The sequence below is a fragment of the Pleurodeles waltl genome, chromosome 3_1 (assembly GCF_031143425.1).
Source record: "Pleurodeles waltl isolate 20211129_DDA chromosome 3_1, aPleWal1.hap1.20221129, whole genome shotgun sequence".
Classification (NCBI taxonomy): Eukaryota; Metazoa; Chordata; class Amphibia; order Caudata; family Salamandridae; genus Pleurodeles; species Pleurodeles waltl.
This window is the reverse complement of record NC_090440.1, coordinates 664,109,089-664,122,253: the sequence shown is the minus strand read 5'-3', so window position 1 is coordinate 664,122,253 and position 13,165 is coordinate 664,109,089. Positions and strand designations below refer to the sequence as shown.

The following is a 13,165-nucleotide window of genomic DNA, read 5'->3' as shown; positions in this document are numbered from 1 at the left end:
GGAGCTTCCTAACCTCTTTGCACTGGATTTTCACCAGAATGCTTTATCCATTTACAGACAGGATGTCCGCAAAGATTCTTGTGCTTCCCCTTTTGGCTGTTGTACATCAATAGTTTCGTCTCTTCATAACCTAAGCAGCTTCATTGTTTTCTATTGTCCTGTCACCCCATCCTTCCTTCCTGTTCATTCTGGTGCCTGGTCTTCTTATACCTTCTTCATATTTCCTTTAAAGCCCAGGCACTTTCATATGGTCCCAGCCAGGCCAGAGAACTGCCATGTCGGGCGGATCATTAAGTCGCAGCACTTCATCTGTCTTTAAAACTTCTTATTTTCTCTTTGTGTGAGGAGCACATATGGAAACATTCCTAACAAAGGAATTGATTTCATGTACTTTATTAAAATCTGTTGCTACCCGTGAGTGAAGAGAGGTGACAGTTAATAATCTTAGAACCTGGGCATGCAAAAATTGGATTTTTAAGGAACAAATCCAAGTGAGTTGACGCAAATATGCACTTTATTACCATAGACTGGCAATAGTAATATTGATGCTTTGAAATTAATTACTTTTGATACGTCTCTCATTACAGTTGCAAAAAACATCTCTCAATGGCATGCTATTCTTAGGCTAATTTGTTGATGATAATCCTTCTGCCTCGCGCCATGAATCGTCAGGTAGCTCTGATTCTCGCTGTAGCCACATCACACCTTGATTACTGTAGGGCTAGCTATGTGGGTCTCCTGAAATAAGCAAACCTAAAAAAATCATGCTGCATGACCGATCTTCGGATTAAAACTCATTACACATTTTGCTGCTCAGTGTATTCCGAACTGGCTTCCAGCCATCAAAGAATTAGATTTCGAAGTTCTGTTCCATGCCCAAAGTGAGCTTGCCACCAAGCCTCAAACTTCCTTTATCAACTGCATTGCACGTACACCTATGATTTTGTTTGCATCCATCAAATTCTAACTTGCTAGGCATAATTACAAAATGGCTATGTTGAAATCATGTGTTGGAGTTGAATGAGTAACTGTTTATATTGATTGAATTTGCAATGTATGCATGCATAGTCATCTTTTCGTATGAGTCTCCACACTCCTATATCTGGCAGTGGCATGCTTTTGTGTCCTAGAAATAAATATTCCAATGATGAGTTACTAGGGTTGGAAAGTATCCCACGGGAACGTCATTTGCACGTCCGGAAACCATGAAATTGCTATGGCTGTTATACATTTTTTCTTTGACGTGAGTAGGGGTAATTGTATCTAAAAATATGTTACTGGAAATGCTTTATTTCTGTTGTACATCATTACAACTTCATGTTTATGCAAGACCAATATATCCCGTCGAAGAGGCAGGAGAATACAGTGACTTCCTGACCAAAAAAGTATAATAAATGTAAATATTTTCTAGTTTGCTTTCGGCAAAAAATGGTCCTATAATTTATTTAGGTTAGAGAATAGAGGCAACTGCACAAATATGAAAACTCTTTAAACTTAAATACAATCAACCTAAAACTTACATATGGAAAGATTCAAACAAATATTTAATTTTTGCATTTTGCTCATCACACGTGGTTAACAATACACTTATCACCTCCATTTTGGGGCAACTTAATCCCATGAATTCATGTTCTTGTTTGTTTTTTGGTGTTGTAAAATGACACTTTGAGGACATGTGCTGAAAGAACCTGATTTAGATGTCACAAGGAAGAAAATGTTACAAAGCAGGACAATATATTTTTACAATTAGGTCATTCTTGGTGACCTATTGACAGGACTATCTCAAGGATTTAAAAATCAGTACTAGTCGCTCCAGGTAAAAAGATACACCTTAGCTAAGAGCTTAATACACTGCATACTTTACTAGCTATGAAACCTATTCCAGGGGTTGCATACTCGCAATGTGGCATATCCCGCCAAACGATTGCGCTAGTTTTTACCTAGAAAAATTTGTACTGGCAAAAAACCTACAGGGTTTGAATCATATTCCTGATTCAGGAACCGAGTTTTGCATATGTGTAATAACAGCCTAAGTGTCAATTTAGGTAAATTAAGTCTCAGATGTCATTGGTAGCTAAAGCTTCGATTGAGTTTTAGTTAAATACATAATGGGAACTATTCAACTAGTAGGGACTACCTGTGGTGATCACATAGAGCTATCCTTGTGGAGAAGGGCGGTGCATTCAAGTATTAAAACTGAAAAGAGGTGCTGGACTCCACATAGCTTTGGTATACTGCACGTGTAAGAGCAAGGTCATAACCTGATGGATTGATATAACTCGGTTTTCATAGACATAGATCTGGTCCATGATCGGACTTGGACAGAAAATAGGCCCAGCACCAAAATAAAAGTGGAACCCATTAGCTAATCACATAGCTAAAAAATCAGAGAAGTTTTGAACTTGTAAAGGCACTCAGACTGTGCATAATGTAGTGCATGAGGGGAGGTTTTGATGGGCAGAGGCCCAGTTCACCCCGTTCCAGCCCCATTGCTTGGGTTGCTCTCAGTGGGGGCACAAGCAGGGGGACCTGTTCTGTACCAAGAGACAATCCACATGTGGGAACTCCACCGTGTCAGCAGATTTGGCTGTGGCAGCAGCCCAAGGCGCCCTACTATCTCTGTTTTCTGTGGGTACCACTCCACAGCGAAGGGTACAGAGGCCCATATGGAGGGGTGGGAGGTGGGAACAGTCCACTGTTTTAGGACCAGTAAATCAGGGGTTGCCAGCTCTGAGAGCTGAGTACCTCACAACTGACCCTGCTGAGGCCACTTTTGACCTGGGGGAGGTCTCCCTGCACTGTCACAGAGGCAGGGCTGGAGACCTGCGCCAGACAGACCCCTGCATGACACAGACAGAGGGCGGGTGGTTCCTTCTGGAAATCCTGGCACGCCAGGCGAATGTTCAGCTTCAGGGTACAGAGCCTTGGCTGAATGGCTAGTCTCAGGCTACCATCCATGCACTGTTGGGAGGTAGGGTGAAAAACACCCGTAGCTGGATGTGATGGCCTGGGACCTGACTCTTGACACTGACAGCTGTCAGTGGCCTCTGCTGGTTACTATTCTTATGGGCAGAGATTTTCCCTGGGTTGGAGACAGAAGTCTGAGGACCAGTTCACCTTTGCAAAGGGCCTTCCACTGTAAACTGTAAACTTCCCACTTGTATAGCGCACTACTCACCCGTTAGGGTCTCAAGGTGCTGTACGCATACCGCTGTGGAACCCCTCCTGGCTTTTCCCTGTGAGGTGCCCACTCCTGGGCAACCTCCAAGGTGAAGCCAGGCATCCCAGCGCTGTTGGGGCCGTTATGGAGATTAAGCAAGCTATTGCCCAGAGTTACAGAGTGGGACCCGTGAATTAGATTAGGCACCGATGCGAGAATTATCAGGTCGGAGGAAATTGAGCCCAAGACCTGCCGAGGCAGGAATTGAACCCTGGTCCCGGACAGATTTCTGCATCAGGGTCTGCCGCTCTAACCATTGAGCCACACTTCTCCACTGCCCAGCAACACATGGCACACATCATTAGTAACTTTTGATGTTTGAGCTGGAAAGAAAATATTTTGTTTAAGAGCTGCATATTATGCAGAAGATGACGGATTCTGTGGCAGATGCGGTTAAATCATTGATTTGAAATGTTTTATATCCATTATAAACCATGAAAAACTTTGGCTGCCACAGCAGTATGTGAATGGGAGGTTGTATGTGGTACATTCTTGAACAAACAAAAACAATTCGGGCGTGGCGTGTTCTTTGTGAAATGTATGCAAACAAATTTTTTAAGCATGAATTGACAATTATTAAACAACTTATTAATATATGAAAATATATAACCATCAACGCTATTGTTGTTTTATAGTTTATAAATAATGAAACGTATACCAATAACATATGATGCACTTACATAAATAGCAAAACCTTATTTTTACATTGCAGCACCAGTCACATATTGTTTAAACATTCTTAAAAACAGATTAGTTTTAATACCTGCTTCCCAGCTTGACCATTGCCTGTGACCCAGGGCAGTTTTCTTCATTGTGCCTCCCTATCCATGGTCAATGCATTTAAGAGCATCTCGAAATAATTCAGTGGAAAGTCAACACTAAGTATAACACTATACAAAAACCTCTCCGATATATAATTATTATATTGTACCATCTACAACAACAGAAAAGGCTTAATACAGAAGTCACAAGAAAACCGACTTACCTCTTGGGTCACTAATAAATCGTCATCCGGGCATGAGGGCAAAAAAAAAAAAAAGATACTCATCCAGTGGTTGAATTGCATAGTGTGTGATCAGGGCACACGGTTTTAGTTCCGGTTTACCAGCTTCAAGTTATGCAAATTCAGGTCAGGTGCGCACCTTACAAAAACTATAGGTGTTTGCATTTCTGTGAGTGATATCTTGGCTGGCTCTCACTGTATCTTTTGTCTTTCCCCCTTTTTCCAGGTGTATCTCTCCTTTGTGTACCCGAATGATTTCACAAGGCTTACCCACATGGAAACTGAAAACAAATGCTTCTACCGAGAGTCCCCTTTGTATCTGGAAAAGTAAGACTGAGTTTGTACTCTGCCTCTGGAAGTGACACTAGGCCTGAGAATACACTGTGAAAGGTGGGGTGCGTGTGTATGTAAAATATCCTAGTAATAGAAGCTCTGTGTGGTAGCAGTTTGGAATCTTTCATGATATGGGTGGGAAATTGAGGGAGACAAAAGTAGTTGGTCATTATGTAATGGCTGCTTGACGGTGGGTTAGCTTCAGAAAGTCGATACAACCTTTCCCTATAAGTCTTAGGCTGTGGGATCCGTGAAAGGTCATTGTTTACAGCATATTTCTTTGGGCTGTGTGAAACAAGTCATATATCAGTTTCTGAACAGTTAAGGGTTAAGGCTATGGGCGAGCTCAAGACAGCTGTAGATGGCAAGCTTAACTAACATGCATGCCCTGCATTGTCTCAGAAAGCTCTCTGCTAGCAAAGGGATGTGTCAAGGAGGTAATTTATGTAGGATGATGGCTGTAGGAAAAGTCTGAAAGGTGTTGTGTAGTGATATGTGTCAACAGAAAACTACCAGGTTTGTGAGATTTAGATATTGAGCAGTTTTCAATAGAATTTCTTACGCTTAATTCTCTATATGGATAACCATTTTTCAACAAGAGTGGTTACAGCATCACATCCCTAAGAGTTCCCCAAACCTCTGTTTTGCTTCGAGGCATCAGAAAACAGTTTGATATTTGGAGGCATAGAACTACTGGTTGTGTCAGAAAGGCCTACAATAGTGATTAGATGAGCTTTGTGGAGGGATCAGAATACCGTGATGTGTCCCAGCACAATTCTCTGAGCTCTTTGGTTCTTCATGTGTTTTTTCATGTGAAAATGTCCACCAATATGCTGAGATATTCTACTGGCTACACACACAAGCCTGGATAGAGCATTTGCAGTTTAGACACTATGGTGGTCATTATGACCCCGGCGGTAAAAACTGCCTACCGCCGCGGCGACTGCCGTGAAAAGAGCATCGCCGCGGCTACCAGCCGTCCACCGGATTATGACCACAACCAGATTACCGCCAGAAGAATGGCGGAAATCCGGCTGTGGCCATACCGGCGGATTGCGGTAAGGTGGGCTGCTGCCAGCAGCAGCGCCCCGCCAGTAGACTGCTGCCGGCCGTATTATGAGATACTGCGGGCACTGCTGCTGGCATCAGAGCCCCGTCCTGTCTCCTGCCGGAGGACCCCATGACTACAGATAAATTGGGTGCTGCGACAGGGGAGCAAATTGTGTGTGTGGGGGTGGTGTGTGTGTGTGTATGTCTGTGCGTGAATGCGGGTGTGTTTTGTGTTTTGTATGTGTGTGCATGTTTGGGGGTTTGAGTGCGTGTATGTTGAGTTGTGTGAATGCGTGTGTGCATGTATGTATGTAAGTGTGTGCGGATGTGTGTGTGTGAATGGATGCATGCATGCGTGGATGAATGTAGGAATGGGTGTGTGTGTGTGCGGGTGTGAAGGGAGGGGCGTGTATGAAGGGGTGGCCTGGAGAGGAAGGGGGAACCTATGTAGGGGAGGGTGGGTGGGGAAGACCCCTATCAGTGACAGGGAAGGGATTCCCTGTCACTGATAGTGCCTACCACTATGGTGTTCGTGGTGGTAAGGAAGCCACGAAAACCATGGCGGTAGGCGGGGTCATAATCTTGCAGGCGGCTGTATAAGGCAGGTAAATGAAAACCACGTGTGCCTACAAACTAAAACCACCTGAGGAAGACCAAATGTTGAAACACGTGGTGGTGTTTGAAGTGCTGCTCTGTGAATAAATGTAATCTGCTAATCTTTACCTCTGGGAGTGCAGCAATTCTTGTTGGCTTATATATTTATGGATATAGACTATGAGATAACCACTCTTTATTTTGTTTAAAAAAAACATTGTTAGTATAAAAAAGAGAGAGCCATTGTTGCATGCCGTGAGCTTATAATGAGGGCTAGAGTAGATAATGTTAAGGCGAGGTACATGTTCAATAACAAGGAAGATTGTTCTGAAGCACGAGGGTCACAAATACGTCTGGGTTAATGAACAAATCTAAGGAGGCATGGGTCATCCATCTGTCGAGACGGGACCACTGACCTGAAAAGCAGGATGTCTGCAGGGGCAATGGTATGCCCCCCGACCTCCTGGAACACCTCTCGGCACTTCTTGGTGGACACAGAAACCCCGGCAGGTGTCCCAAAAGGAAAGGGGGAGTGGAAGAGAAAGAGACAAAACACTGCCACGTCTTGCTGGTCCAGCCAGGCACCCTGTATTTTCGGTGGCAGGTCGTTGTTGACAGAGTGATAGTAGAGTTAGTGCACTCAACTTCCTTGAAACTGAATCTCTCTTTCTTATATGGGCACGGGAGTGGTAGAAGAACACTGGGATGTTCCAGCACTTTTCTTGGATAATAATAACTGTTGCCACAATTAGTAATACTGCATTACCAAAAACTCAAACTGAGTACCATAGCAATAAGTACTGTGACACTAGGGCTGGCTTCACAGAGATTCACTGTTGCATACTACAATTAGAATTGTGGTTGCACTTATCATGCACAAGAAAAACAAACAAGGGCATTAATTATATCACGTATAACTTTCCTGCATGCATAGGGTTAAACTAAAAGGAAAAAAAACAATCCAAGAAATACAAATGTCCACTCTGGGTTTAAACAGTTAGGATGGCACAGTTTGGTTTGGTTTCACTGTGTGTGTGAAAAACCCTTCAAAAGCAAATTCCTCAAACCTGAAGCACAGGCAGGAATGACACAATTTAAATCCAAGAGTTATGCTATTAGAGAAAGAAAAGTCACATAAATGCTCTTTTAAAATTGCACTGTCACTTTTTGTAGTACTTGAGCTCAAGCAGATTTCCTGAAGCACATTTAGGCAAGTCACTACAATAATAATGTAGAATGTTCAGAAATGCATTTGTCTCTTCAAGATTATCACTCTGCCAAAATATGAGGTCTGAAATACACCAGCTGTTCTAGGAAAGCACAGCGCTCAAAGAACAAACTCCCTGGAGAATACTAGTCACTTAGCTGCAGTCTTTTCGGAGTGCTGGAGGAATGCCTGGTGTCAGCTGGCACTGGAACAAAGAAAAGAATTGCCTCAAAAGTCCTGAATACGAGGATGACAGCAGGGGCTGGACTGCCAAATCAGATGCTGAAATCAGGAAGCAAAACAAAGCCAAGCAGGGAGGCATGCTTCACTCTGCTATTTATAGACAATCACGAAATCAGTTCAGTTCCCACATGTGGATGAGTAACCACACCCAATTAGAAGCAAATGTCTACACCACACCCAATTAGAAGCACGTCTACACCTGCTCACATTAGCAAACAAACATTGGTAAAACAAAAATTGATAAAAACCAATTGTGTAACACAGCACATTATGTTTACTTAGAAACATGAAGCTTTAACCAAGAACAGAGATATGATTTAACCCTAATCCCTGGGGATGCTGACAGATAACGCAGGAGGCACCCTGGGGATTACTGACACCATCAAGTTTAACCCTTATAAAAACCTGCTAAGATCTATAGATACAATACTGACATCCATGATGCACAATACTGACATCCTTTGATGCATCCTGCGAAAGATAGTACAATTTCACACATGCATAGAATAGGAATCTTTACCCTATCCACATACTACAGCATATCATCTGCCACACTCCATGGTTCCTTGCTCTCCTTAAACGCCTAATGGAAGAGCCTCAAAAGGCTTGTGGCTTAAGGATCATGATTTATTTTGGATGCAGTCACTGTTTTTAATGCCACACGTATTTGTCGTTCCCATGTTCACCTCTCAAGTTATATTTGTGGAAGTGCCAGTCTTCTCCTCCTGCTTTGGTTGTAGAAAAATACTACTTGAGTCTCCCTTGAGTACTGATACAAGGGCTCCACTGTGTTCACTATGAGCAAATGAGTAGCAGCAGAGGAAACCAAAACTTCCCAGTACTAAATTCGCTCCATTTCTGTGTGGCGGACTCCACAGAAAGTGTCTTGGCCATCTTACCACTGTCTTTAATTTCAAAATTGACTAATTACACTTCTGTGTGATTACTGTGCTCCAGTGAGTAATGATATTCTGGTGTAAAAGTGTGTGTTTGCGTTTTGGAATTTGTTCAGCTCACTTTGACATTTGTGTACCACACATATACCCTTCATTAACACCAGCTAAAAAGCCTATCGTCTTTTTCCAGGTTCGGATTTTCCAAGTACATGAAAATGGACGAAGAAGAGGATCCTCGGCAGAGTATATTCCGCTTCCTAGACTCAGACAGTGAGTAGCGTCACAGAACGGGTTTCTTCAAGAACTGGCGCAATCACCATAGCAACTTAATAGATTAGCCTTTCTACAACAGTAGCCTAGTCCTAGGACAGGTCGCTGCTCATCTAAATAGGCCTGCCGCTGGTGGCAGAATTAACACACTGATGAAATGATACTCAGGATTCCAGGTGGTTTCATATTAGGAGTTATTATAGACGATACAGCTATACACTGCAACGGAGGAGGTTCCAACATATTCAAGTCTGTCAAATCAAATGGTTGTGTTTTTACAGACCTAGTCATGCATTCTAAACTCCACCCTTCTACACCATTATTCTGCTTTATGCATACAAACCCCTGCATACCAGCATCTTACAACCAAGCCCAAAACACAATACCAGGTTCGTATCTCATCGGAGCAGGTGTCGGAAAATAACACGTGCACACACTTGCTAAAATCAGCTTTGATGAAGGTTAACTTTCCGAACCCATCTTTTTGGGGGTATATCTCTGTATCTCCTACTCTCTGACGTTACTTAGATTTCATCTGAAAATAGATGCCCTGCATTTTACCGTCCCTAGCCATGCTCTATTTTATTTTTCCTCTGTGGTAACCCACTCCACTTACTTCCAGTCCTCATTTCTTAAAAGGACTAGTGCGAAAAAAATTGTGAAAACGCTGCTTTCTACTGTTGAATTATTCTTTGTTTTAATACTTTTAATTCAAGCTTTTATTCCAATTATTTCGAGAGTTGTTGGAAGGTTTTTGGCTTTTTCGTAATCTTTTCACTTACACAAGCCACTGAGATTCAATATTTTGCCATATGGCATATTGTCTTAAGGTGGATATGCAAAAAAAATCGTTTTGTCAGGTCCAGTTTTTGCCTTTCTGACTTTTTGTCATAGATTGTTCATTATTAGACTTTTATTATTTTCCACTTTTTGTTCCTACTGTTTTGCTACTATTACTGATATGTAAAAGACTAGATTTCTGGCGTTATGGGATATTGTGACAATTTCACATTAATGCCACTTCATTTTAAGCGTTGTTGTTTTTTTTTTGCATTCAGGAAAAAGCACAGTGAAAAATATTCAATTGAAAATGTTTAACTTGTGTTCGGGGTAAGTTTTCTGATCAAATGTGTTGTGATTTTTTTCAGCTTTTTTGGGGGAAGAAGAGGACGAGGATGCGGAGGAAGGACCTGAAAGCCGCGAGCCCACTAACCCATCACCGCAGAGGAGGAGGCAGGAAAAGAGGGAAAGACCATCCCTGATGATGAAGGACTATGGTGATGATGAGGACGATTATGTTTTCCGTCAGAAGGAGAGGAAGTTTGATGAAAATGTGACTGTGGATGGGTGGCAAAAACAAGGGACCACGAACTCTTCAAGCCCCAAAGATTCCACTAAAGCCACAGAAAATGGTGTCCTCGATGAACAAATGCTTGTACCTTCCCACCAACAAACCTTGGTTGGACGAGCTCTATCTTGGGTGCCGAGTGAAGATGAGAATCCAGTCATAAAGGAACGTCACAAATTGCCCAAGCATGGCCACAGTAGTCTACAAACACAACAGCAACACGTTTCTATTCCCTTTGTCATCAGCTTGGCAAAGCAGGCTTCAAGAAGTGAGGGGAAAGAGTCCAAAAAAACTCCAAGCGAAGTATATGTTACACGGCTGCACTCTGACAAAAGTAAGGCACCAAAGCGCCATCCAGCTGGTTTTCCTGGCATGCTGCTGTACCCACGGACATTGAGGAGAAACAGCCAGACCTCAAAAACATCAGGGCGTCAGTTTGTCAATGCAGGTGAAAATAAAGCAGGTTGGTTGGCCAGTGAAGTAGTGGCCAGACCATCCATGAGAAGGAGTTCGACAGCAGAGAGAACAGCCAACAGACGATGGAATCGAGCAGACAGCCGGCAAGAGCCACGCAAGAGAGTGCAGGAGAGCATCCCGACCATGGAGACAGAGTTGTTCAGCAGGGAGCGGTCAATGCTGACCACAACCCTTCTGGCAGAGGTGCAGGAGTACAACTCCTCTGACGCCGGGTTGCCTGAGGGGGCACAGGTGACCTCCTTCATGAGAATGTCTGAGGTCACAGAGTCGCAGCAGGATGACGAAGATGAGGGGCAAACAATGAAGGAGGTAAAAGAGGAGCTCACAGACTACAGCTATGAGGACACAGAGCTGCAGCAGAACTGGCTGGAGGACACCATCAACTGGCAGCGCACCTTCAGTGTGACTGCAGTGGACTTTGAGATGTTGCGCTCTGACTGGAATGACCTGCGATGCAATGTGTCCGGCAACTTGCAGCTGGGAGAGGGCGAGGTTGTTGATGTGATAGCACAATACATGGAGAAGCTTAATTCGAAGAATGGAGGGTACGTCATAATAATGGGTGGGGACATGGGTGAGACAAGGGAGGAGTGCCACTAAGTGAGTATAAACCGAGATATTGAGTTTGTGGGATTAACGACCAGAGATGAGTAAGACAAGAGGGTAATCGATGAATGAGGTGAGAATAAGGTGTAGTTTTCCACCCTTCTTCAAGAACACTAGTCTGAGGGAGACATACAGGTAGGAGTTTCTGGCTTTAAGTCCAGTATTATCATTAAATTTAGTAAACAAAGCTGAGTGCTTTAGAAACATTGCCTTTCGCAAACCAGAAGGGAAGAAATATGATAACCATAAAATACAGAGACATTAATACAATTAAGATTCAAATGAGGTGAGACAATGCAAAGAATGTGAGCTCAGTACAACACGTACCTAAAATGTAATACCGTTCGATGCATCTTTATAAGACCAGAGTTTTTTCTCCCTTTCTGGAAGACCTGGGCAACATGGTGTTAGTGGCCGGGACCAGAACTGAGTCGGGCATTACAGAGAGGTAGACTTGGCATCTAAATGCGATCTTTCAGTGACCTCCAGACAAAGCTGACAAAGGGACAAGTGCACTTTCAAAACATCAGCAGATGCATACGGAAAAACAGGGTTTAATCCTAAAATCTATAACTGACCGCAGAGCTGATTGCCAAGGGAAATCCCAGAGGCCAGAAAAAGAGCTAAAGGTTCCTCCTAGGGTTGGGAAATGGGATGGGGTCTCGCAACTAGGGACTTAGGGTCCAGGGAGGAGATGGATTTTATCATGCCACTCAGACCAGAATACAGTCAGAATCAGTCTAGCAAGCAGGGCAAAAAGGAGCACGTGCATTCTTTGGCACACATGAAGTAGTGGTTCAGGGTTCAGCACTAAATGTGCCCAGTGTGCCCACACTCACAACCAACTATTGATTCAAGTTGTGATAAGTTAATTGAGGGAGGAAAGTGTTGATGCAACTTGTGATGCGCCCACCAAGAATCCTCGGACTGCTGAGATACAGGTTGATTGATGGGTATAGTATTAAATGTTGCATGCTAGAGCAGCTCCCACCATCGGGTCCGAGTGCCACAGCGGAGCATTGGACAATGAAAACGATGGTTGTTCATGCTGAAGAACCTCCCAGACTGTGACACTGCTTCTTCGGTATGTTAAAAGAAGGACCGACCAGTCATCCTATATCCTTATGTTCTCATTGACCATTACCACTCGTTGTACTACTTGTTGGCTGTTTCCAATCAGTAAGCTCTATGGCCATTGGACTTGCTGCACTTGGGGCCACTGCTGTGGACCCCCAGAGCATTATGACTCTTCGTACAATCACCAGACATCCAGTTCATCACTTATAAACTAATAGCTACAAATCGAGAAATACAAAAGAAACCACAGTTTAAAGTAGATGTTCAGAAAGCTTAAAAAATATTTGCTGTTTGAAGTGAAGGGGCAGGAGCTTAGAACACCCCTCGCCTACATTGAATTACCAAGTAGAGGAGACCTCATGACAGGAGAAAGGCATTGCATCAGTTGTGCTGGAGGTCTGCTTGCATCTGCCTTTACTTCGAGTCTCTCCATATCTGTCTAGTACCTCACGGGCTCTTTTTCTTGCCAACCTCCTCTCCATCTTATGTACCATTATACGCTATTGATGGGGGCATGGGAGGGACGGAGAGATTGCAGAAGCCCACTCTACAAGAATCTCCATTTCTGGTCCTCGACAAGATACTCGCAGTGATCAGTTGAGAGCATATCGTCAAGGTTTTGACGTACTTTAGTGCGGCCCTGGTGTTCCATCGACTGCGGCAGTCCTCGAACGCTTCTGCAGTTGCACTGGCTCCACGTCGGTTGCTTCTGGCATTAACCAGACTGTTACTGGAAAAGGTGGAGAGGGGATTGCCAAGGTATACTTCAAAAAACACCCTTGTTCACAAATGTGTGGTCTCTTTTTCTCGAGTATCTAAAAAAAGGGTGTAGATAATGAAG

At 43.5% G+C, this 13,165-nt stretch overlaps 1 protein-coding gene across 2 annotated transcripts in view; it reads left to right on the top strand.

Moving 5' to 3' along the window:
- The window catches only part of B4GALNT4 (beta-1,4-N-acetyl-galactosaminyltransferase 4), a 701,168-nt gene that overhangs the window by 570,769 nt on the left and 117,234 nt on the right, over positions 1-13,165 (top strand). For both annotated transcript variants that reach the window (XM_069223201.1, XM_069223202.1), the window contains exons 12-14: positions 4,450-4,550; positions 8,737-8,816; positions 9,965-11,186. In XM_069223201.1, the coding sequence (XP_069079302.1) occupies positions 4,450-4,550; positions 8,737-8,816; positions 9,965-11,186 (1,403 nt within the window). The remainder of the gene's footprint in view (positions 1-4,449; positions 4,551-8,736; positions 8,817-9,964; positions 11,187-13,165) is intronic.